The sequence below is a fragment of the Pipistrellus kuhlii genome, unplaced genomic scaffold, assembly GCF_014108245.1.
Source record: "Pipistrellus kuhlii isolate mPipKuh1 unplaced genomic scaffold, mPipKuh1.p scaffold_m20_p_18, whole genome shotgun sequence".
NCBI lineage: Eukaryota > Metazoa > Chordata > Mammalia > Chiroptera > Vespertilionidae > Pipistrellus > Pipistrellus kuhlii.
Genome location: NW_023425493.1, coordinates 12,281,777 through 12,308,947, shown reverse-complemented (window position 1 = coordinate 12,308,947; position 27,171 = coordinate 12,281,777). Strand labels below are relative to the sequence as shown.

Sequence of the window (27,171 nt, the reverse complement as noted above, 5' to 3'; positions counted from 1 at the left end):
GGCACTTTCTCCGGTGGCACTCGCTTCCGCTCCCAGAGTTCCCGCCCCCCGGTTCAAACCAGGAAAATGGCGGGGGCTCCCGAGTTGGGGAGCCTCTCGCTTCCGCGGGCCGTGGAGAGCGTGGCCGGGACAGAAGACCGCGCCGCGGGCCCCGCCGCCACTCCGCGGGAGGACTTCCGCGTGCGCTGCACCTCGAAGCAGGCCGTGCTGGAGCTGATGGAGCTGTGCGGCCGCTTCGTGCGGCAGCTCGGGGACGCGCTGCCGGCGGAGGTTCGGGAGCCCGCGCTGCGAGACGCGCAGTGGGTACGGGCCCAGTCGCCGGCGCTTGTCGTTTCCCCCTCTTCTTACCCGGTCTCAGGGCTTCGGCAGAGTTAGCGGTGCCCGCGCTCAGGAAAAGCAGCCCGGGGAACGCTAGGGATCGGAGTAGATCAGGGGGCCGCCGGGCAGTGCTCATCACCAGCGCTGTCCGACGGGAAAGAACGAGGCGAGCTGTGTAGGTAACACAAAAAGTTAGAAAAGACAGGGGCAATTAATGGTAATAACAGGTTTTACTTAGCCCACTGTGACCAAGATAGCGTTTTACTTTGTAATGATAATAATAAATAACCGGAGGAGATATTTTACATTCTTTTTAAAAATATATTTTAATGTTTTTTGTTTGTTTGTTTTGCAGAGAGGAAGGGAAATGGATAGAGAGAAACATCGATCAGCTGCCTCCTGCACACCCCCTACCGGGGATGTGACTGCAATCAAGGTACAAGTCCTTGATTGAAATCGAACCTGGGATTTTTGAGACCTCAGGCCGTGGCTCTATCCACTGAGCCAAATCGCTTAGGGCCATTTTGTTTTGTTAGTATCCAACTTTTTCCAGTTGGTGTCTGAAATTTACAGCTCATCTTTCGGATTAGCCACTCTTGAAGGCCTAAGTAGCTCCCTATTCGAATGCACGTAAACTCCGGGAGGATTTCTCCAGGAACCGGAATCCTGGAAGTTCAGTCGGGCAACAGGATTAGCTTTTGGTCTTTCCTTTTGCCTGCTTTAAGAATGTCTTGTAAAGAGAGTGGAAACATCTCCCCTATAAGTCTGAAGTAGATAAGGAAGCTGTCTTGATTATAAACATCTCCTAAGATCATAACTGGCCCTTAGAGCACATTTTCCCTTCCTTTCTCAAATGTTTTCTAAAACATTTGAAGATTTATTTTTTTTTGAGGGGAAAGGTACAACAAATTGAGGGATTGGTGGCTGTCATAACAAAGCACACATTTTCTATGTAGAAAAAATTTTTTTAAATGCAGCACACCTGGGAGTGTGACTGATCACAATGCAAACAATAAAAATAAAGGATAAGTGGCAGACGAAGAAATACTTAACTTACTCCCTGGGTTGTGCTGTATTCCAGTGTTGTATAAACAGTGGCTCTTATTCCCTCCTGTAACCAAGGGAAGAATAGACACTCTTAGTAGTTTTTTGGGAAGGATGCTGTTTTGTTGTGTAATGATCTTAAGAGTTTGCCCCCGTCTAGGAACTGCTGCTAAGGTAAACTATCAAGGAAATTGACTTGTGTTTTCTTTTAAATAAGAACAAATAAAAGGCAGAGGCTTTAATTATGTTGACATGCCCCTATCTAAAACTACATAATATAGTAACAGATTTTCTTAAAAAAATAGCATTGGTACAGTTGTGCCAATGCCACAATGGCAATTTGTATTCCCAAGTAATCCTTGAAGCCCCATATAAAGTAAATATTTTACTTTATAAAAATTTTAAAGTGTAAAATATGTACTTTATAACTCTGCATTATTTGATTTATGCTTATTTTTAATTATACAAAATATCAAATATATCCTCATTGTAAAAAGAAATAGCATAAAGCAAAGTCTTTGAATTTCCTTTCCCCATCCCTTTTCTTTCCCGGGAATAACTTACTGTTTTGGAGGGTACAAAGAGAATATAATCCTTCATCCTTCTTTATGATTTTAGATCTCTCTCACTTTCTCTGTTTTTTGTTTAGTTTCATTTTAAACATTGTCATGCTGATGTATTTAGCAACCCGCTCTCCCCATTTTTTCTCTTATCCAATACGTCAATATTATGCTTCATTCTTTTTAAGTATTGCATGGTATGGATATATTGAATATTTAACCATTCTTCTAATTTTGAATTTAAATTTTGTGATTTTTCTCCTCAGTATTTTATAATTTCAAATAGTGTTAAAATAAAGATTCCTAGTGCATCCTCTTTATGGTCTTACTAGAAGCCTGGTGTATAACATTTGTGCACTGGGGCGGGGGCGGGGGGCGAGGGGGGGCTCTGTCAGCAGGGCCTGTGACTTCTCACAGTCCAGGACCCCTAGGAGGTGGGAAAGGCTTGCGCTGCTGCAGTCACCAACTGTGAGCCCAGCTCCTGGCTGAGCAGCGCTCCCTCATTGAGCTCCTGCATTGAGTGTCTGCCCCCTGGTGGTCAGTGTGCATCATAGTGACCTGTCATTCAGACGGGTCGATTTGCTTATTAGGATTTCATTTGTAGCAATGTATCCTAACCTAAAGGGCTATTTATTCTCATCCTATATAATAAAACCCTAATATGCAAATCGATCAAACAGCAGAACGACTGGTACTGATCACCATGGGACAGATGCTCAACACAGGAGCTGCCCTCAGGCCCCAGGCGGGCCAAGGTGGGTGCCAGCAGGGCCCCCCCCCCCAATTGCCCCACAGATCGGCTCTGATCGCCAGCTAGGCCTGGAAATCCTACCCATGCATCCATTTCGTGCACTGGGCTGCTAGTTGTTAGATATTAGAGATTGTGCATTCAGAATTTTAGTGGTGATTCCAAATTTCTTTATTTTTTGTTAATATTCATCCTAGGATATTTTTGCCATTGAAAAAGAGTGGAAGGAGGGGAGGGGCACAAGAAAGAGAGAGAAACATCGATGTGAGAGAAACCCATTGATTGGTTGCCTCCTGCATGTGCTCTGAACAGGGCTGGGAAGTGAATTGAACCCCTGACCCTTCAAATTTGCAGGCCGACACTAACCATTGAACATCACCAGCCAGGGCAGTCCTTTATTTTTTTAATGTAATAACATTAAAAAAATAATTCTTTATTGTTGAAAGTAATACATATGTCCCCTCCCACATTGGCCCCCTCCAGTCCACCCTCACCACCTCCACCCCTGTTCCAGGTCTTCAGCACACTATCATCTGAGTCCATGGTTATGCATATATGCATACAAGGTCTTTGGTTGATTACCTCCCACCCGCCAACCCTCCCTGCCTTCCCCTACAAAAATATAGATTAGTACAGTGAATACCCATATATCCATCACCAAATTTAATAGTTATCAAAAATTTGTTACTTCCTATTTTCATACAAATTCAAAATGTCATGTGATTTCATCCTACACCCAGTATACATCTCTAAAAAATACAGTCCTTTATAAAGCAGACAATTTCACTTTCTTTTAAGCATATATATTCTTCTTGTTAACAATGACTTTCATTCACGCAGGGGTGTTCAAACTACGGCCCGCGGGCCACATGCGGCCCGCAGAGGAGTCTGATCCGGCCCGCCACGTTTTTTGGGCAGTGAGCGCAGCCGAGGTGTTACAGTAGGAATTAGTAGTTCATATAGTCCGGCCCTCCAGCTCTCTGAGGGACCGTGATCTGGCCCCCACTTTAAAAAGTTTGAGGACCCCTGATTCACAGCATGTGTAGTACATATACTTTTGAGATTCAACTGAGCCCAAATTTGTTAGCTTTTATTTTTTAAAAAAATTTTCATTTAAGAAGTATATGTTTTTCTTTGAAAGACTATTCTAAAATTTTGGATTGAATTATCTCAGGTAGTTTAATGGCTGTCAGTGAAAATATAGATAGAATTAATTGCAATGGAATCTTAATTGAAAATAGTATACTAATAGGCTAATCTGCTACTTTTTAAATATTCTCTTTCACAAATCTGAAATTATGCCCTGACAGGCATGGCTCAGTGGTTAGTTGGCCTGCATACCAAAGGTCAAAGGTTTGATTCCAGTCAAGGGTGACACGTACCTGGGTTGCAGGTATAGTCCCCACCCCAGGTTGGGGCAAGTTGGGAGGCAACCAATCTATGTGTCTCTCTCACATCAATGAGACCTACTTACTTCCCACCTACTCAAGAAATCAATGGAAAAAATATCCTCGGTGAGGATTAACAAAAAACAGATTATCTTGGCCAAAATGTTTAAATTCAGTATTTGAAGTTGTTTTTAGTGACATTACTGTTGTGAATTTATTGCAGACGTTTGAATCTGCTGTGCAAGAGAATGTCAGCATTAATGGGCAGGCATGGCAAGAAGCTTCAGATGATTGTTTCAGGGGTAAGTGATTTCACTGTCTCCTTCGGTTGCTAATTTCTGAGTTATTTTTGTAGCTATTTTATTTTAAATTCTCATTTTCAGTTCTCTTTAAAATGTATTTTACTGGGAGGGGAGAGAGGAAACTAATCTAGAAGACTATTGAAGTTGTATTCTGAGGAAAACAACATAGTAGGTACCTTGATCTTTATATTTCTGTCTGGCACTCTCAACAAGACTTTAGTCTGGTCAATCTTTAAAAGTACCCTTGTCAGTAGTTTATTGGAAAATATTCCCAGATGAAGAAACAGGCCCAGAGAATTCCTGTGATTAATACCTTATGAATCAGGTTGTATTTTTACAAGTGATCCTTAGGCAGTGAAACACCCTTAGGAATGTGAAGTTAAACTATAAGAATACTACATCAAATATGAAATCATTATTTAGAGAAACCTCCTTAAAACGACAGAACATTTCCTGGTCCAAAGCAGACTTGATTGTATCCTAACTAATGTTATTGACATATCTAAAGAAATCAAAGTTTTTGGTAGGAAGAAAAGGTTCAGTGTAGGAAGAAAAAATTCAGTAGAAAAATGATGTTCGGTGTGGAAAAAGAAGCACAGCTCTTCAGCAGTGTCTTGAAGAAGCGTGCCAGCGTGTTTTGTCTGTCCCCTGAGTGGTATTATAGAGATCTGATGAGCATTGTTTAATGCTGCTTTTAGCTGTTCTGATTACTCCAGTACCTTTGAGCTGATTCCAAACCCATCAAATAACCCTCTGTGGTTGTAATTTTTCTTCTCAACATTGAGATAATACTTTGCTCAGAAGACTTTACTGTCCAATGCTTGAGATTATTACAGGGATGGGCAAAAGTAGGTTTACAGTTGTAATACAAACAAATAATAAATAATAATACAAGAATAAACTGTTTTGTGTACTCACAACTCTAAACCCACTTTTGCAAATCCCTGTGTAGTAGTTATCTTCTCAGAGTTACCAACTTGTATTTTTTCTGGTTTATGTATTAAGACATTAAAAACAGTAACACTGTATTTTTCAAATATTATTAGAGTGATTGTAGGGAAGAGGGAGTGTATCAGAACCATCTACAAGTTCAAGCTATACAGCCTTTACTGTGTCTTTATCTGACTCTTTTTCTCTAAGGTCATTTTAGAATTGCTTTATTGATTGGCACAGACTGCCTTTAGCAATAGGATTAATCAGTTTATAGATTAGCACGTATATGCCCTGACAGGTTGGTAACCTGGGTGGAGTATCTTTGTCTCCTTTCCCCCTCATAACTGTGAGGGAAAATAGTCATAACCCTTGTACTTTTTTTTCATGGGCACTTGATAAATGTCAGCCACTATGCCAACTGCCGGGAGATAAATGCAAGGACGTGGTCCTTACCATTTAGCAACTCATCATTAATGGAAGGAAATGGACAAGGAATCAGTATACGCTTTGGGAAGTGGGAGTAGACATAACAGAGTAGGTTGTTAAATGCATGTAATAAATGAGAATGTGCTAGACAGAAAGGAAGTAGGAAGGACATTTCAAGTAGAGGAAACAATGTGCAAAGGCACAAAGGATTGCTTTGTTTTGAAAATGTCAGAAGTGAATTGGGATAACTAATGGCAGATACGGTCAGAAAAATAAGTTGGGACCGATCACAGAGAGCCCCCTAGGAAGTGCTCAAGAAATTGTACTTTACCTTGTAGGTAATGGGGAACTGGTGAAGACTTTTAAAGTAGAACTTACAGGAAAGCTAATGCTGGCTCTGTGTGGGGGTGAATTGGAGAAGGGAAAAATTCAAGGCTGTCAGACCTCAGGGAGGTTATTGCAGTAGTACAAGATCTGCCCCATGACAGTGGGAAAGGAGAGAGAGAAAAAGGCACAAGAGATGTTCAGCAGGTAGAATTAGTAGGATTTGTATCTGATCCTGATACATAGAAGCAATAAGTAAGCTTCACAAGGGCAGAGGTGTTTGTCTATTTTATTCACTGAGATTTTTGTGTAAAAAAGTGAACAAACAAATGAATGAATATAGGAATATACAATACATATAAGTGAAAGCAACTTCTTTTCTGCCCCTTTACTACCCTGAGTGGATTTGATTTCAGGATGATTGACCAGGCACATTTAAAAATTAAAATGTAAGTTCCTTGAAAGCAGAGATTATATATATATTTTTTTCTCATTACTATGTTTTCAATACTTAGCTTGACACACAGTAGGCACCCACTAAATATTTGTTAAATTAATGACTTCCCTGCTCAAATTGTTTATACATTTCACTTTTATAGCTTTATCATTAGGTGGCACTAAGAAATCATTTTCTTCCCTATATAGATTTAGCTGGGAAACTTGATTTTTTTTAGCTGATTGTGAAATAGTACATTCTTTCTTTCAGGTTACTGATTGAACTTTTCAAATGGATAAATTAAAATTTAGGGAAGATTGCTCATTTAAATGACTTTTTAAAGTTAGAAATGACCGTATCTCTTTTAATATCCTTCAAAATAAGTAATTTAGTTGGATTTAATATTTGTTACATGAATGAAAGGCCAAACTGCACCTCAGTTATCTCTACCCAACATGTAAATATATGCTGATATATATCAGCAGTGTCTAAAAATATTTCCAAAAAATATTTATGGTACTTCTCACTAATGAAGCTTTGACACAGCAGAACACAAGCTATAAGACCAGTTAAGCTGATGACCTTTAGTGTTTAATAAAACTTGAAAACTTTATTTTAGAGAGAAAGGAAGGGAGAGAGAGAAACATTGATTCTTTTCTCCACGCATTTATACATTCGTTGGTTGCTTATTGTATGTGCCTTGATCTGCTATTGAACTGCAACCTTGGCATATTGGTATGATGCTTTAACCAACTGAGCTAACTGGCCAGGGCCTCTTTCCTCCCTATAACTGTGAGAGTATTAAAATAGAAGTTAGTATTTAATATTTAAAAACAAAATAGCTTTCTCTGACTAATCAATTGTTCAATATATGAATGAGTCAATCACCAAAGTGAGGGCATTCACTAACTTGCCAAGTTTGTTTTCCTTAATTATTTTGTGTTTTCTAAATTTAGTTTAATTACATTACATTCTATGTAGAATATAAACAATGTGTCTTAAGGAATTTTTTGATAGTTTTTTTGTTCTTTAAATAGATTCTGATATCAAAGAACTTGAAGATCACTTTGATGAAATCATAGTAGACTTAGCCACGAAACGTAAGCAGTATCCCAGAAAGATCCTTGAATGTGTCATAAAAATTATAAAAGCAAAACAAGAAATTCTGGTAAGATGATTTATCTTTAAAATAGTAAAGTTTATGTTATGTCTCATTAAAGTATAGAATTCGTGTAGAGATAAATGACTTATTTTTATTTTTCCTTCTTTAATTACTTCTGTTTTTGTCTCTTGAAGACTTTTTTCCTGTTCTAACATACTAACATAGACTTTGAAGATGGAAGATTGACAATGAGTTTATAATTCTGATACCAGGAAGGAAAAAGAAAAAGAGAATTTTATTTTTCAAGGCTTTTCTTTCTATTTGTCATTTGTGTTTAGCATATTATTTGTATATGAGTACATATTTTGTAAGACCCTTTGGTTAAATTCATGGTGAAGACTGAGTACCTTTTCATAACACTGAAATTTGTTTTATGAATTGTGTGTAATTTGTTCAGCTCCCAAAGTCATGATGGGTCAAGAGGAGGTTTGCTGGGGAGTGGCTTTGGCCTCTGCAGCTAGAAATAACATGTTTTCCATTGTGACACACTGTTTGCTCTTAGTTTTTAAAATGAGCATACTTTATATATAAATCTTTTGATTACTTTTAGAAATTATTTTAGACAATAAAGGCAACATTTTAGTCATTCTATGAGAAAAAAATATTTATAAGCAGAATTTTTTCTTTTTTCTTCTGTTGCACTTATTCTTCAAAGGAATACCCTGCTTTATTCCCCACCCCCTTTTTAAAGTTTTCTTAGGAAAGACATTAAAAGTGTGTCTTTCCTATTAACTGCCCCTCCTTCCCAGAAAAAAAAGCCTAGTAATCAGTATTGCATAAAGGAAAAAAAGTTGCAGGCCTAGATGAGATACTGCTGTGGAAGTTTAAAACTGATGCAAAAACGGATGGGGTGAAGATACTAAAGACAGCTTCGTTTTTTATTTTAATTTTTAAAATTATTTTAAAGAGAGGACATAGAGTTCACTTTAAAAAAATATATATATATATTTTTATTGATTTCAGAGAGGAAGGGAGAGGGGGAGAGAGAGACATCAATGATGAGAGAATCATTGATCAGCTGCCTCCTGCACTCCCCCACTGGGGATCGAACCCGCAATCCTAGCATGTGCCCTTTACCGGAACTGAACCCGGGATCCTTCAGTCCGCAGGCCGATACTCTATCCATCGTGCCAAACTATAATAGCTAGGGCAAGACAGCTTCTTTTTTTAAATTTATTTTTTATTTAAATTTGTTATTTTTTTATTTTCAAGAAAAATTATTTTAAGTATATTCAGTAAACATTAATATTTCAAGAGAAAAATATTTTAAATATAATAATATTACCAAAACTGTACTAAAATAGCATAACACCACAAAAGTTTTAGGAAATATTAAAAATCTGTAAATAACAGGATTACTTCTATTCTAAGACAGCTTCTTTTCTCTCTTGCTCATCCCTCTACCACCACCCCAAGCCTCCAGCCCCCAAGACAGCTTTTTAAAGAACCTTTGGCTCTTGCTAGCTTTGGGCAAGAGTAAGGAGGAAGATTTTCCTCTTTCCTTTTGCCTGAATTGTGGATCCTGTTCCTGTAATTCTGCTACTGTAGTCCTCGTGTGTCACAGGATATATACTGTAGGCTTTAATGTGCTGACATGGCAGTGGCAGCCACTTTTAAAAACAGTTTCTGTGGGAATATGAGCTCTGAGTTCCAAGCTCTTGTCTTAAAGTGAATTTTTGAAAAACAGTTCACTCATAATTTGGAGATTATCTAGTACTTGAAACACAAAATTTAGTCTCTGTGCCTTTAATTTGCTTGATTGCTTTTCTTAAAATTTTTATGGTGTAATTTCTTAGTTTATGCAGTAGGTGGCAATACTGTAAAAAGTATAGTTCAGACTTAGGTCTTTTCTTCTTTTCCTCTCCCTTTCCTACAGATTGCAGGATTTCATTTTCGGGGTAGGTGGTGGGTTGGGGGAGGGGGGGGCGCAAAAGAATGGTACTACTAATAGTATATTTGCTTACATTAGCTGGAGAAAATGTTTATATGAGGCATTAAATCTATTTTAATTTATATTATATTTAGAAAGAATACCACCCTGTTGTACACCCAGTGGACCTAAAATATGACCCTGATCCTGGTGAGTCTGTTTATTTGTGGTAAAAATGCAGAATCAGCTTGTAATTTTTATGGGTTCCTGATAACTCATTTAAAGGTGTCAGCATCAAGGGCTGATGCTCTAACTCACTATCAGCCAGCCATGTTTAGCTCTTTCCTAAGGATATGAGAAACTGCTCTAAACCTACTAACTTAGAGTCTCTAGGAGTAGGACACACGAATCTGGGCTTTATAAAGCTTTCTCCTGACCTAGACTATTATACAGCTTTCCATTCTCTAACTTTTATTATAATACTCTCCCATCTCTAACTTTGCATTACGGCCAGATTTATACTATTGAAGTACTCATGGTGTCACTTCCCATTGTCATCTTCATTGGTTTTTTTTTTATCCTTTACAAAATAAAATCCACTAAAAATACAGTGTTGAAACTTAAGAGATGTATACGGTTGTTACACCTTTCAACTCAGTTCTGTTTCCATTTAGATCTATCCTCTGAAACAGAAATCAAATTGATACAAAGTCATGTAAACGCAGAAAGAAGCGGCTTTGCTAAAAGTGTGGGATCATTGTATTTTTAAGTGGCTCCATTCTCACATTTAAAAATTTGTAACAGTTTCCCTAAGAAACCTTTTGGAATTTACTTTTGGCATGCAAAAGTATTGCTTCTAAACTATTAAAAAAATTTGTTAAGACCTAATTTATTTGCAAGGGATATTTATACATATGACTTTGAGTACCTTACCTTTGTTGAACTCTGAGCTACCAGAAAGGTGTCCTTGCCCTCCCCAAATTCCCCACGTTAATGGAATAAATGATGAAAGGGAAATACAAGCTTAAAGTTACTCTGAAAGTGCTTAAAATCACAGCATTCACTGTGTTTGAAATAAAAATTGACCTAGACTTACTGCTTAGTTGTTATGATTCACCAAAAAGGGATAGTTGCCAGATGCAGTGGTTGAAATATACTTGTTTTGGTTTTGAGCAACATAAAGATAAGAATCGAAACTTGTGGTATCATAATATACTCAAGTATTATGACTTTTTAAGACACAGTTAATTCCCTGTAAAGAAACTTGGTGACCTTTTTATCTTAGGAAGGAAAACAGATTTGCTTTAATGATCCCTTAAAGGTCTACATGATTTTATTCCTACCATTCCAATAATGTAGTATTAGAAAAATCTCTGTATCATGATTCTGACTTCAAAAGGAAGCAAAGGAATAATCAGAGTCTATCTTCTGGATAAATTTTGAGGAGATTTGGTCATTTTTCTAATGTTTACAGCACAGCAAAATTAGCTTGCTGTACACCCTTGGACAAGTCACTTTAAGCATTAGTTGCCTTATGATAAGGGACCTAATGCTTTCGGTGTGAATACCAATTCTAACTAAATATTACAGAAATGTTCCTGCCTATTTATTTGAGGTCGTTAATGAATCACAGGAGATAAGGGGCTCTGTATAACTAAGATAAATGAATAATAATTGGTAAGGAGATGCTATGTAATAATAGCCCTATTATTATCCCATTTACAATGGTTTGCCTTTTAATAATGCATAGCTTATAATGCATCTAGCTGGTAAAATCATACAAAATTAATTAAAATGGCTTAATGTGGAAAATAAATTTATATGGAACATAAAAATCTAAATAAGCTGCATGATAAAACTTATTGGAACTTCTTGAAAATTTCTTTTTGTTATTAGACTATTAAATGATATCAAATGTTTTTGAAAGCTGACACTTTAAAAAAAGGTTGTCTGTTTTTCAAAACAATATAGTCTTCCCTCGGTTACTGGGAGGATTGGTTCCAGGACCCCCCACAGATATAAAAATCCACAGATGTGTAAATCCTTTTCATAATCTCACATCCTTCTGTATAACTTAATTATCTCTAAGTTATTATCATATTTAATTCAATGTAAATGCTGTGTAAATAATTTATACTTTATTGCTAGGGAACAATGAGAAAAAAGGTCCATACATGTTTGTACAGACACAGTTACCATAGGTCTAACTACATCATACATGTCAGCAACAATGTAACTTTTTTTTTCCGCCCCCAAATATTTTCAATCCATGCTGGTAGAATCCATGGATGTAGAATCCCAGATACTGAGGACCAACTGAATAAGGCAGTGTACACTGTGTAACGGTGATTTGGCATAGTTATGTTAGGAACTTAGGGAATACAGAGGTATGGTATTTTATGCTCCCCATAAAGAGCTTATGTCTGAGTGGAAGAAATAGGAGATGAACTTAAAACAGGATTCTATCGTGCTCGCTAACTGGTTCCTTTCCCAGTTTTCTTCGTCAGATAAAATGGCACCTTCATGTACACATTGCTTTAGCCACAGTTAACCTTGAGTTTTTCCTCTTCTGAGCTCCTCATATCCAGTCTTATCAATAAGTTCCACAAATCATTCCATGGAAATATAATTTTACTTTAATCTACTTCATCTCATTATTATCAGCTCGAGTCTCGGTCACTATTACTGTAGCCAGGATTTCTACACATGCTTTCTGGAAGGGCTTCCTGTTTCACTCTTGCTCTCTTCCATTTCATTGTGTAGACATCAGGCACGGCTGATTTTTTATAAATGATTTCAAATATATCAAACAGGAAATATGGAGTACAACATAATGGCATCTTTGTACCTACCACTCATACTTTAGGGCTATTCACATTTTGTAAGCTAGGTCCAGACCTTTTCAGGAGCTAAAAGGTATGGATATAGCGGAATCTTTCTTTGTAGCCTACAATTCCATTCCACCCTTCTTCAGAGTAACCACTATCCTCAAGCTGAATGGATCCTTCGTATTCATGCTCTCATAAGATAGTTTGTAAACATAGAGGTTATTTGTTTTTTTCAAAGAGTGGATAAGATTCATCCATAAAATTATTTAAGCCTAGGGTGCATGTCTGTCTGGGTGATATTTGACTTAACCAATTTCTTATACTTTTCTACTTTTTTTTTGTTCATAGAAATATTGTGTATATATTGGGATATTCTTTTGAAATCTTCTGTATTCATTCAGAGATGTTTTGGACAAAGATGGGGAGTTTGTGAACTTCAAATCAACCTGACTAGAAGTCTAAGATACTTTTTAAAAATGCAAATCAGCTTTCATTCTCTGCTTAAAATCCTAAAAACTTGCAATTTTAAAATATACAATAAACTTCAAACTTCTTGGCATTCCCTTACATGATCTGGCTCCCACCTACCTCTGCAAATTCATTTCAGGCACGTTCCTCCTTGCCCTAATTAAAGTAGCCTCTCCTCAGTTCTCAGTCATAACACTTATTTCCTTAATAGCATTTGTCACAATATGTATTTGTGTGTTCCCTTGCTTATGGTCTCTCACAAAACTGGAAGGTCCATGAGCTTTCTTACTAGAGTTGGCATTATATGTAGCCAGCATATGGCACCATGCTCAATAAATACTGAATGACCACTCTTCATCACAGTCAGTATGTTTATTGAGTGTCTGCTATATCCCAGAACTGTTCTCAATGTGGAGGATGTAATGGTGGCCAGCACAGACAAGGTCCTTGCTCTATGGGTCTTACATTCTCGTGGGAACAGAAGAGTATAAACAGATCTAAAAATAAATAATATCAGCACTAGGGTGGTTGTTTAGGTATGGGAAGTACTTTTCTGAGGAAGTAACAGAAAGGAATTTATCTTGTGACAAGAGGAAGAGCTTTTCAGTTAGAAGAGCTAGAACAAGTTCCTATGTCAAGAATGGGCTTGAATATTTATGGAACAAAAGACCACTGAGGCTGTAGTGGAGAGAATAGAGGGAAAGTGCATTACAGGATAAGGCTTAGGCTAGATAACACAACTAGGATTTTGAAAGTCTTTGGTGCCTTAAGAGAAATACAGCTCTTCAGTACTGAAGGAGCTGGTGGGATGCAGGTGGGAGCGGGTGCAGAGGGTTACACACATGCTACAGATCTGTTTAAGTTGTAGCGTAGGGTTATCTTCCAGAAAGTCATAACTCACTGCTCAATTTTTGGTTTCATTTTTATCAGGGATGCTGCTTTACTCTTTATGGTTCTTATGCTTTTAGTTACTCCTTTAGAACCAGTATTCTATGTTATGTGTGCTCATGTACATGCTTGCTCACTCATGGACTAAAATACATTAGAAATAGAAAGGAAGCACTCAGTTAATGCTTTTTTGATGAATTTCTGAATTTTTGCAGGCTTTTGGAATTTTATGTTTCCTAGTTTAGTCAGTGCAGTGACCTGAAAGCAAAACTAGGTTGGTTACTCAATCTTTCACTTCCATTTTTTCATTTCCCTATGTTTTAGAAAGACAGTGACTAGGGAAGGCAGTATCTTCAAGGGTGCTTAACTTCCACATTTTAAAATATATATATTTTATTGATTTTTTTACAGAGAGGAAGAGAGAGGGATAGAGAGTTAGAAACATCGATGAGAAAGAAACATTGACCAGCTGCCTCCTGGAAACCCCTTGCTGGGAATGTGCCCACAACCAAGGCACATGCCCTTGACCAGAATCGAACCTGGAACCCTTCAGTCCACAGGCCAACGCTTTATCCACTGAGCCAAACCAGTTAGGGCTAACTTCCACATTTTAAAGAACAAACTTAATATTCTTGCATCAATCTTCTGATTAGCTGTCTACCAATAGGATGAGTTTTCATAATCTTTTGTGATCCTACTAGTAAAACTAATAATTGCTTCCATATTGTCTTCTTTTTCAAAATGTTCTTTGAAGTTAATTAAGGATACTTTTCCCCCTCACCCTTCACTAAACATGTAGTGATGACAAGGAGTTATTTTAAGTTTCTCTACAGTAGACTTGATGATACTTCAGTTCCTTTGCTGACCTTATAAGCAGAGGACTTAAGAGCCAGTTCCTCTTCTTAATAATGCCAACTGGCTTAAACCAATGCCAGCATTTTTACAGGTAGCCACCCACTTACAAATTGTTGTTTCAAGAATTCCTATTTAACCTGAACTTTGGAATTTGAAAGGCATTTCCTCCTGAAAAACATTTACAAATCTTATCTATATACTAAAAGCTTAAGCGACTGTTATGTGGAACGACCAGAACAATGGGTTGCTATGATGTGTACTGACCACCAGGGAACAGATGCTCAAGGCAGGAGCTACCCCCTGGTGGTCAGTGGGCTCCCCCAGGGGAGCACAGCTCAGCCAGAAGCCAGGCTCACGGCTGGTGAGTGCAGTGTGGTGGTGGGGGCCTCTCCCGCCTCCCCGGCAGTGGTAAGTAGCAGTGAGCAGGCGGGTGGTAAGGAGTGAGGAGTCCTGGACTAGGAGGGATGTGTGGGGCGGGTCTAAGCCAGCAGGCGGACATCCCCTGAGGGGTCCTGGACTGTGAGAGGGTGCAGGCCAGGTTGAGGGGAAACCCCCCACGTGCACAAATGTCATGCACCGGGCCTCATCCTAACTAATAAAAGAGTAATATGCAGATTAACCATCACTCCAACACACAATATGGCTGCCCCCATGTGGTCAAAGATCCTGCCCCCATGTGGACACAAGATGGCCAGCAGGGAAGGACAGTTGGGAGGGACCAGGCCTGCAAGGGAGGGCAGTTGTGGGAGATCAGGCAAGTAGGGGAGGGCAGTTAGGGGTCACCAGGCTGGTAGAGGAGGGAAGTTGGGGCCAAACAGGCTGGCAGGGGAGCAGTTAGACATCAATTAGGCTGGCATGGGAGTGGTTAGGGGGTGATCAGGCTGGCAGGCAGAAGTGGTTATGGGCAGTCAGGAAGGCAGGCAGGCAAGCAGTTGGAAGCCAGCAGTCCTGGATTGTGAGAGGGATCCCAGATTGGAGAGGGTGCAGGCTGGGCTGATGAACCCCTCTCCCCCATGCACGAATTTTGTGCACTGGGCCTCTAGTGGTGGTATAAATGGGTAAGTTTTTAAGCTAACCTTTAAAGACCTGCTTAACTTATCAAATAGCTGAACTAATATATTTGTGATGAAAAATATTAGGAATTTCTCATTTCAGATGCACATTAGTTCTACTACATGTTGTCTAAATAAACACCTTTGTTTATGATGAGAGGGTAAATAGTGGTGCCATGAAGATGTTCCCCTCAAGGCTGTGGAGAGAAAGCTGTTGGGAATGTGTGTGGCTCCATCTCTTGTAGGGCAGCAACCAGCCATCGGCATGGAGACAGTCTTGAGTCAAGTGTTTGTATATCAGGGGTATCTAAAGGTTCTTACTAGTTATAAAATAATCTCGAGAGAGTTTATATATTTTGAAATTTCTGAAGCAGATATTAATGTTGGAAAATGTTTTTGATGCATTTACATATAACACAGTCACATATTTAGTGATCATTTTTGTATTTGTTTTTCTCCCCTATATATATTATATTTTTAATCTCTGTGTATTTGGCTGTATTCTTAAAATTGATTCTTTTTAGTTTTCAATCAAAGGAATTTAATTCACTTAACTTAAAGGTACTGTAATATTAATAGTTAAAATGGATTTAACTAAAGAATTGTTCTATTTTTAATTCTTTACTAGGCATAATATGTTTTTATTTCAAGAGGTTTTCATGCCATAAACTAGTTTGGCTCAGTGGACAGAGTGTCAACTTTCGGTCTGAAGGGTCCTGGGTCTGATTTTGATCAAGGGCACATTGCTGGTTGAGGGCTCAATTCCCATAGGGGGCATGCAGGAGTCAGCCGGCCAATCAATGATTGTCTCATCATTGATGTTTCTATCTCTCCCTCTCCCGTCCTCTCTGAAATCAATAAAAATCTTTTCTTTTTTTTAAAGAGGATTTCATTATATTGCAGCTAATTTTTTTTTTTTTTTTTTTTTACCACTTTTAGATTTTATTCTTATGTATATACTATGATTTTTGACAAAGTGATGTTTTGGAAAGTTATTTATAGAATATAGAAGAGCAAGTGTTTTGGATTCTAGGAAGTATGGTTTCACTTCTGTTCAATTCTGGGTACATTTTCCAGCTCTTGCAGCTCGTTTCCTTTTCTATACAAGGAGGCTAATGAAACCTGCACACCTCACAGGGTTGGTTGCTAAAGGTATTACATAAGATTGATTGTGTATGCCAGCTCATACTACTATAGGGATGAGCTGTCAGAGGATCAGTGAGGGAAAGTTTTCATGCCATTGTGTTTCTCTTCTCTGAACTCCTTTTTATAACCTAGTTTCTCAAAAGAATAATCTATACTGATTCACTTTTAATCTCTCCCTTTGTAAAAAAAACAAAACAAAAACAAGAATACAAGAACAGCAGTATATAGTATTAACATTTGTAATGTTAATTGCTTTGTTTTCTGTTTGCTTTGTTTGCTTTCATGTCTATCAGTTTTTTCCTGTACACTCCCCGATAAGACTGTAAAATTCCTCTCACTGTGGTAAACACTTCAGGTTATCCATCAAATCCATTTGATAACTTCAGGTTAACTATCAATCTTTTTCTTTTTCTTGAGGTATTCCTCTGGGAGCCTTTTGTCTTCCTGTTCTAATCTGGAATGTTGCTCTCTAGGCCTGGTGCAAAACTTATATCCTGTCTGTTCCTTTCCTCATCAGCCTGGGAATTTCCTTTCCTTCTCTAATGTTTTGAATCATGTTTCCTGGTTCCTGTGTTTTCTTCTTTCTTGATTTATTCTCTTGTTTTGGTATAGCACTTTCTCTTCCACCCTACTTCCTATCCCGCCTCCTCTCCAGCCTCCAGCATCAATTCCATTTAAGGTGACTCTTTATAACACCTGTGAAGCTTTTACTCTCCTTTCAATTCCCCTGTTGGATTGACCTCACCCTCCTTTGTGCCTCCACAGAATCCTCTATCATAGCCTTGTCCATCATATGTATGGATTACTTTACATGTCAAGCTCTGTTCAACACTGGGGAGTCCAAAATTGAGAGAATGAGGTTCTTGTTCCCACGCAAATTCTGATAGACAACGAACACCTTGGTTCTCTCTGGAGGCAGTACTGCCCCCTAGTGGTTCTTTTGAAAAAAAGGGGGTTCATAGAGTTGGCCTGTGGACTGAAGGATTCTGGGTTCTATTCTGGTCAAGGGTATATGCCTGGGTTGTGGGCTCGATCCCCAGTAGGGGGCATGCAAGAGGCAGCCAATCAATGACTCTCATCATTGATGTTTTTATCTCTCTTCTCTCTCTCCCTTCCTCTCTGAAATCAATAAAAATATATTTTGAAAAATTGGGGGTTGGAAAGTGTTTGGTTAACCACAGTAATTGGGGGGAGGAGGTACAACTGGCATTTTGTAGTCAGAAGATAAGAATACTGAATGTCTTATATGTCCAGCACAATTTTAGAATATTCCACCAGACATTTATGTGTGAGCATATGTTTATAATTATTCAAGCCTGGGGCCTAACTCCTTTTTACACACAAACCCAAACTACTCTTGGTACTTTCTACATTGTCATTGCTTGTGCAGCAGATGGAGGACAGCTATTGTCCATCAGTATGGGTTTATAGACAATTAAAGAAAAGTAGCACGTGTTCTTAAAAAATTAAGGATACCTAGGATGATAGATTCAAATGAAGAATATGATTGTCTTGACCTATACATAAAAGTAGGACAATTTTCTAGAGTAAATATTTTAAAAGATTTTGTTTGTTATTGTGTGTGCATGTATATACTGCATTAGGGTGTACATACAGTGCACAGCTTGATGACTTTATATCCACACACATTAACACATGTTCCTCGATTTTGCTCTAGAATGTGGAGTGTCTGCATAGTTGGGAAACAGGATAAACTTATTTTTAAACAGTGTGTTAGATATATTTTCAAGTAATATGCCCATTGCATTTTCATGTGTACAATAAATATAATTGTTAGACTATAGGGGACTATAGACTTGGGAAGCAATTACATTGCTATTTTTACTAATCTCAAACTGAAATTTAGCATTTTCTTTCCATTTAGAATACAGGAAATGGTGGTATTACTAGCCATACCTGTAACTTTTTTTGCTACCAGAAGCCACAGATATTTTCAGTTTCAGTTGTTGCAGATACTTCACAATATTGTTTATACTCATTATTTTCATATTACAGTAATTATCAGACCTGCCAATTGATGATGTTATTTAAATCACTAGTAAAGGGACACATATTACACATATACAACTTTTAAATAATCATATTTTAAAATGTTATTTTAAAACATTCTGAAATTCTAGAGTAAGCAAAACTAATGTATAATGATATAAATCACATGAATGGTTGCTTCTTATAAAGAAAGAATGGTTACTTCTTATAAAGTTGACTGGGGAAGGGGAACAAAAGAATTTTCTGGAGTGATGGAAATGTCTATCCTGGTATATATTTGTTAAAGGTGATTGAATGCTAAACTTAAAATATATAATACATTTCACTGTATGAAAATTATATCTCAATTAAAAAAAAACAGTACATTAAAAAAAAAAAATTCTAAGAAGAGGTCCATAGGTTTCACTTGATTTCAAAAGAAACTTCTGGTAACAAAAAAGGTTAAGAACCCTTTCTTGAGCCGGTCATGTTACTTACAACCTTTGAGTGCCTGCTCTCTCAGTGCCTGCTTTCAACTTTGAGTGCCTACTTTCTCTCATTTGCTTTTACTATTCGTTTCCTTTTTTTCTATTAGAAGTGTTCTCACTTTTTTGAGCTAAGGAAAGTCAGAAAAGGAAAATAGCAGCTATGGAAGAAGTTATTTTCTTGACTTATTTGCCAGTCTCTTGAAGCTGATAAAGTTAGTCTTTCTAACATAGTTATGTACTTGTTCGCCTAGACTAAGAAGTTTCTGCCCTGGCTGGTTAGAGTATGCTCCCATGCACCGAAGGGTCTCCGGTTTGATTCCCAGTCAGGGCACTGGAAATAAAAAGAGGAAATTTCTAGTGACTAAAAACTAACTTGTCGACAATTTCATAATGGACTGATTTTTCATATTTCTGGTTTTTCATGGAGTTTGTTTTATCCCTCCATAATTGAATATGCAGTTCTGTTATGAAGTAGCTGTGAACATTTATAACAAAGATTAAAATAAAATAAAATGTATTTGGAATTAAAAAAGCATCAAAGAAGTAAGAAAAGAAAAATTAATATACTACTGACAATCTATTCCAGAAATTCCATTTAAGGTATCTTTGGATGCAGTGTGAATACAAATTCTAAAATACAAATATGTTTTATTTGTATAAAATTCAGAATAGTACAAATATCAAATATTAGCCTATGTTTATTTTAAATGTGATGATAGGGCTTAAAGATGTCAAACGTAATGGTAAACAATATATGGAACAAACATGCTTTCTTCTGGAGTCACAGTGTTAAGACTACTCATAATACAACTCTTGTTGTCTATCATCTTATGTGTATAACTATTAATTTTACTCTACTGTTCTTATGTTTTTTAGTTTTCTTATGTATCTAGATAAATTTAAAAGGACACTTGTTTTAATAGATTTTAAACTATCCTAAGAAAGCTTGAGCTAAGGTGAATAGTCCTGACAGATGTTTATCTAGGTAGCATCTACATGCCTTTTATGATGTTATTAGACTTAAAAATGTAAAATACTGTTTGGCGGTTTCTTTGCAGCCTCTCGTGTGGAAAATTTGAGATGCAGAGGAGAAACAGTAGCAAAGGAGATCAGTGAAGCCATGAAGGTAAAAGCTATACGCTAAAAAATTATAAAATGAACTAAATCTGTAGCTAGGTATTTGCTTTTAGCAGCCACATCTGTGTTAGTCTATTATAATAGGAATTATTAGTAGTTTTTAAAATAGGTCATTATTTAATTAAGCAACAGTGATATTCAGAATAACTACCATTTATTAGATACCTACTGTGTGCCAGTATTATACCTGGCTTCTTTAAAGGTTGGTTATATTTTTGAGTTGTGAGAGTTAGCAGTCCAACAAACAATTTTGGGTAATAATACCGGCTAACATTTAGTGAACAGATAGCATGGATTAGGTACCATCTAACTGCTTTACATATGTTACCTCATCCTTCTAATAACCCTATGAGATAGATACTGCTATTTCCCTATTTTACAGAAGAAGAATCAGGCACAGAGAGGTTAACTAGAGTTCCCAAATAAGTAACTCAGCCAGGATTTAAACTAGTTATTTGGCTCTAGAGCTTATACTATTACCCACTATATTATATAGCATATCAAATTGGAGTCTTAATATCTTCTGTACTTATAAAAGGGTAAGTTTTATACAACCCCAAAACTTAGGTCTTAACGAAAGCCTGGACCCATAGAATTAAATTCTAGAGTGTTGTGTCTGTCCCTGTGTATTTGTTTCAACCTGAGATTAATTTTGAGTATTATTGTTTGTTTACTTTTTAAGTCCTTGCCTGCATTAATTGAACAAGGAGATGGATTTTCCCAAGTGTTAAAGATGCAGCCTGTTATCCAACTCCAGAGAATCCACCAAGAAGTCTTTTCCAGTGGTTATAAGGAGCCAGATGCTAAACCTGAGAACTTTATAACACAAATAGAAACCACACCAACAGAGACTTCTACCAGCAAAACCACTAACGTGGTACTGAAAAGAAAGCAAACTAAAGACTGCCCCCAGAGAAAATGGTATCCGTTGCGGCCAAAGAGAATTAATCTTGATACGTAAGCTATTTTTGTTTATCTCGGGAGTTGAAATTAGGCTGTCATCATTTAGATTAAAGTCTGATGCCTAGACAGGACTTCATTTAAAATAACAAGTAACTCTTTAGTGATTTCTTTATACAGATGTAATAACTCTGTCCTGGGGTATGATGTAATATTGTATATCCTCAATGTTTCGTCTATAGTTGATGAAAAGCATAGTTTTAAAATGTTGGCACAAAGCCCATCAATGGGTATAAACAGTACAGTCTTTTACTGTCCTAAAATGCCATCAACTCTTGGCTGCTTTTATGGAATTTTATGAGTAACATTCTGTCAGTTTTCTGGATCTACTGCTTTCTTTTAAAAAGAGCTGTGTAACAGTTGTCTTCATTTAAGTGCTGAGAGGAATCACCAGTTCTGCACTGGAACACATGGAGGGGTTTTTTTTGTTTTTGTTTTGTTTTTTTGGTGTTTTTTGTTTTCAATGTGATTTCTTTTATCAAATGAATGTGCAAATGAAAGACTAGCTTTGACTTTGTCACTAGTTCAACTAATTTAGATCTGTGAGTATAATTGTAGGAAGTTTTGTTTTTATTTTGTGTTATAAGACAAGACAGCTATTATTTGTGTAAGAATTTCTTCCAATATTTCTTGCCTACACTTTGTTTTCCATAGACCTTTTAATTTTTAAGCATAATTTGACTTGTGAATAATATTTTTAAACGATTTCTCATTATTTCTTTGTATATGGCTCCAGTTCAAAAATATATATCAGAGTAATACATTAAGAAATTGTCATGTGGAATAAATATAGATATAATCATACTGAACTATTTTATTTTTAAGGTTGTTTATATATCAAGGCTATAATCATTGGTAGAAGTCTGAAAAGGCTATATTGCCCATACTTGGAATATTTTCTACAGTTCCTTATAGCTCCTGCTGTCTTTTACTCACACTAACACAATGTAGGCAGGACCATCTAACTTGCCAACCGTTTCCCCTTTTAATGATTATACCTTCATTCATTTGCAAAGGAATTTATTAATCATGATGTTGGAAATCTCTACTTCTTGTGTTTATTATGTGTTAATGTCAAAATGTGACAGAAAGTCTATCTCAATTAAGAAAACTTACGTAGCCACTTTATGGTATTCTGTATTTTAATGTTACAATTTGAGATCTGTACATTTGTATAAAGCATTTTGTTTTTTATTAAAATGTGCAATGACTAAAATTTTTATACTGTTTTTTTAAGAGTTGTCTTAGGCATTTTTAAAAAAATATATATTTTTTATTGATTTTTTACAGAGAGGAAGGGAGAAGGATAGAGAGATAGAAACATCAATCAGCAGCCTCCTTCATGTGCCTACAACCAAGGCACATGCCCCCGACTGGAATTGAACCCGGGACCCCTCAGTCCACAGGACGATGCTCTATCCACTGAGCCAAACCGGTCAGGGCTATCTTAGGCATTTTTGAACTCAGCTTTAGTTGAATGGAAGCTCAGTACCTTGCATTTTAGAATGTACTAAGTTATTTTTAAATTGTTTGAGGCTACAGAATATTGTTATTCTAAGGCAGTGTTTTTTTATAGTATATAATTCTGTATGAATTGTTGCAAACAAAAGAATTATTAATTCTCCTAGATTAGATAATTGCATTCTGATTATAAAAGAAAATGTCTCTTTTTAAAATGATACATACAGGGATGCATATTATTTAGTGAGCTTGATGTCTTGGACTTGCTCTGAAATATGTTAGCAAAGGGGAAAGGAAAAGGAATAGCTTAAGCAAATGTGGTAAAAATCTTGATAATGTTGAATCTGTGTGCTAGATATATTCTTTCTATTCGTGTATCTATTTGGAAATTTGTATAATAAAAAAATTTTGTTGTATTTTATTTTAATTTTTTATTAATTCTCACTTGAAGATACTTTTTCCATTGTTTTTTGTTTGTTTGTTTGTTTGTTTGTTTGTTTTTTAGAGAGTGGTTGGGAGCAGAGGGAGAAGAGAGAGAGAAAGAAAAAGAAGAAAAATATCAATGTGAGAGAGACACATCGATTGGTTACTTTCCACACGTGCCCTGACTGGGGCTAAGATCAAACCTACAACCCAGGTATGTTGCCCTTGGCTGAGAATCGAACTCGAGAATCTTCAGTGCACAGCCTGATGCTCTAACCACTTACGTACACCAACCAGGTCAGGTTCTATATTAAAACCCCCAGACAGACAGCTGAAACTTGAAGTCCCTCAGCAAGTCCAAAGTTTCACTCCATAGTTAGAACAGTCTATATTCAGGTGTCCAAAGAAATGAATAATAAAATAAAATTAAAAAACCAGGCATGCATTCTTTGCAGAAAGCTGTACAAGAAAAATGTAATCACAGTTAGAGATTGACCACAGTGAACAGTCTTTATATAAGCATAATAATGAACATCCCAAATATGAATTCAATAGGAAATTGGGACAGTTACATGGGGAAGGCCAGAGGATTGGGTATGAAAGATTAATGTGGCACAGGCACTGGGCAGTCAGAATGGGTAGTGGTCCAAGCACTGGAGCGGGGTTCTGGAGGGCCCCCTTAGCTGCTGTGTGCTGGGGAAGGCCAGGGTGTGCCAGCACAGGAACTGGAGCAGGCAGGTCGGCCTGGAGAGGGCACTGAGGAAGCGTCTGCCCTGCCTAGCACAGAAGTTAATTTTGCTGTGGTAATGTGTGACCGCTGAATATCAGCAACAAAATGGGAAGTTTGGGAATGAAGTGTTCATCACAATAGGACATCAGCGCCTATTTCTAAAATAGCTGAATCAAGGGAGAGCACCATTTGGATATTATTCTGGTTAGGAGAAAAACAGCTAAGAGAGTGGAAAGTAGTTAACTTTGTGAATGAATCTAGGGGAGGGAAGTAAGCCAAGGAACTGCTTTTTTTTTTTTTTTTTTTTTTTTTTTTTTTTGTGGTTGACAAGCCTTATACATTTTATTCTTTTAATTATGTGCATAAAATAGTTGCATAAAAATAAATTTGATTTTTAAATGATTTAAAACTAACACAAATGCAAGTGAGTATAAGTTGTCTTTGACACTGTCTTCATATCATTGAGAATTAAGACATAATTATATGCCAGAGGCTTCCATGATCTCAATATATTTCAGATAAGACTTGTAGTGTCTGTTTTTAGCTGAGACATTTAGTTTGGGTTTCTTTGCTTCCCCCAACACCCCCCCCCCCCCCAATTATTTGTTTTGCAAGTAGATTCTGTTATCAAGCCTCTGTGTACAAAAATGAAGGAAAAATATATATTTCTAAAGCAGCGGTCGCCAACCGGTGGTGTAAAAGGTTGGCAAACCACTGAAGGGTTTGTGGGGATTTTATATAAAAGGACTTGGGGAAATCAATATTTTATTTATTTGAAGCTTCAGGGTTGAAGAGTCCTCTTGTGTTCATTGCTGTATCTCTGCGTTGCTTATACCCTGTGGACCCTTTGCTGCTATTAGTTGAATGAATGAATGATTTTATATTTCAAATTTCTAGCATCACTTCCCCCAAGTCACAATCTCAGGCAAAAATGACTTGTGGAATTTATAAGCTGCCTCCTGCACTCCCCCCACTGGGGATGAAGCCTGCAACCCGGGCATGTGCCCTGGCCGGAACCGAACTGTGACCTCCAGGTTCATAGGTTGACGCTCCACCACTGAGCCACGCTGCTGGGCCATACTCATTATTAATTCAGCTTAGAAGATGGGCTTACTTTTGCAGGGGATGGGGGTGGACGTGGGGTTTAAAGGACTGAGTGCAAATCACTAGGACAGTGTTTTTCAACCTTTTTTGGGCAAAGGCACACTTGTTTCATGAAAAAAATCACGAGGCACACCACCATTAGAAAATGTTAAAAAATTTAACTCTGTGCCTATATTGACTATATATATATAGTAATTCTCTTGAATAGGAATCAAATAAACACAAAGAAAGTATTTTATAATTACTTTCTTATGAAATATTAAGTAAACAAAATAGTGAAAAATTATAAAATTCTTGTCTTGTCTGCACCTACGGCACACCAGGCAACATCTCGTGCCGCGGAACAGCGGTTGAAAAACGCTGCACTAGGAGAACTGTCTGAATTAGAATTCTCATTTTATGGCTATTCGAGCTTGAAGCCTAGTCCCCAGTTCCCTGCCTGATCAGAGAAGAGAGTGGCATTCACACCCCTCAGACCGACTCCGTTCACACCCCTCAGACTGACTCCGGATGCTAGAGATACATCTGCCTCTGGCCCTCCTTCCTGTGGCTGCATTTCCTTGACTTCTGGGTGGTCTGGGGGAGCCAGGGGAGACCTGGCTCCTCGGGGTCCCCTGCTGCAGCTCCTGTCTATGCCTGTGAAGGGTCAGGCCGCCTAGCGTCACCTCAGCTAGCCCCATTCAGAGAATGGCTCCCATGCTCCTGGGCTCAAATGGATTGCAGGGCCTCCCTTGCTGCCCATGTGTGTGGCTCTGTGGCCACTTCCTCTGCCATGACGGCACTGGAGTTTTCTGTCCGTTTCTGCCTCTCTCGTCACCTTGATGGAACATGCCCCTCTTCACTAGTCCCTGGTATCTGAGACTTGAGCATTTCTTTCTTGTTGTTCCTTCAAACTCTTCTGAGGTTTAGTTCTTCCACGACGCAGCCAGCGGTAACCTCTTCAGGTTCCTAGCTGCCTGAGTCACCCCAACAGCCCCTCAGCACCCCCCACCCCCCACCCCACGCACACACCTCTGCCCTTTGGAGCACCAGCTGGTTCAGTAGCCCTTTCTTTGATAAGAGCCCCCTTATTCCTTTATTCCCACTTTTGAAGCTCCTTTTCTTTCAACCATTTTACAGTTGAGCATCACCACCAGAAGACCAGGTAGGGAAATCAGAGGGGACGCTATGGCCTGCATGTCTTACTTTATTTCCTTCCCTGTTAGGAAAAAAAAAAAAAAAAAATTTTTTTAATAGGGAAAAAGGTTCACATGAGTGTGGGTATGATTCTCTCTGATCTCTGTGTATGCCATATCAACCCAGCTCTGTTCCTGTGGGAGTGTAGAAATTAGGGGACTGAAAGAGAAGGGGGTGGGGGAGGAGGGAAGGAAAAGAAACTATTGGCGAAACCGGTTTGGCTCAGTGGGTAGAGCCTGTGGACTGAAAGGTCCCAGGTTTGATTCCACATCCCCAGTAGGAGGTGTGTAGGAGGCAGCTGATTGATGTCATCTCTCTCATCGATGTTTCTAACTCTCTATACTTCTCTCTTCCTCTCTGTAAAAAATCAATAAAATATACAAAGAAAACAAAAAACAAAACTAGGGGATGGCAGTGACAGAATAATAACATGTGGCCAACTTGCAGGGCACCTCTGCTCCAGGTCCCACACATCCAGCTTCAGAGCCTTGTGATCTTCCCAGTCACATACCAAACAATATTTTCAAATCATTTTTTATAATCACTGTAAATGTTTCTCTCTTTTCCCCATCCAGTGCGGCTAGAGAGCGGTCCAGTTCCTGAGTAGGGGCAGCTGGGGATTGAGAAAATGAAAGAAAAAGACAGACACAGAGATAGAAGGAAAAAGCAGGGACCGGGTGGGACCACTGCTCTCTTCTGATGGAGAGACAGTGACCCAGAGCTGATACAGCGTTTTATTTTTTATTTTTTTTATTTTATACCCCAAATACCAGGAAGTTTTACTAGAAGGCAAGACGCGATTATTTGCATTCTTGGGTGGGCCCAAATTGTATTCATTCCTGGTGCTTGGCTGGATTTACATAATAAAACCCACTCCCAGCACCTGGGCAGAAGTGAAGGTCAAGCTGACAACATTTCTGCATTTTGGCAGGATGTGTTTCCAGCTATGTGGCTT

At 37.9% G+C, this 27,171-nt stretch overlaps 1 protein-coding gene across 2 annotated transcripts; it reads left to right on the top strand.

The window, feature by feature from the left end:
- Positions 1-22,550, top strand: NSL1 (NSL1 component of MIS12 kinetochore complex). 2 transcript variants are annotated; one of them, XM_036442950.2, is made up of 6 exons: positions 1-303; positions 4,282-4,360; positions 7,517-7,647; positions 9,667-9,721; positions 20,284-20,351; positions 21,045-22,550. In XM_036442950.2, exons 1-6 carry the CDS (start codon positions 67-69, stop codon positions 21,321-21,323), a joined length of 849 nt encoding a protein of 282 aa, XP_036298843.1. In that variant the 5' UTR covers positions 1-66; the 3' UTR covers positions 21,324-22,550. The 2 variants fall into 2 exon arrangements, with proteins under 2 accessions (XP_036298843.1, XP_036298844.1); XM_036442951.2 differs by lacking the exons at positions 20,284-20,351; positions 21,045-22,550 and adding an exon at positions 12,688-13,162 and having other exon boundaries at positions 67-303.
- Positions 22,551-27,171: the final 4,621 nt, after the last annotated feature.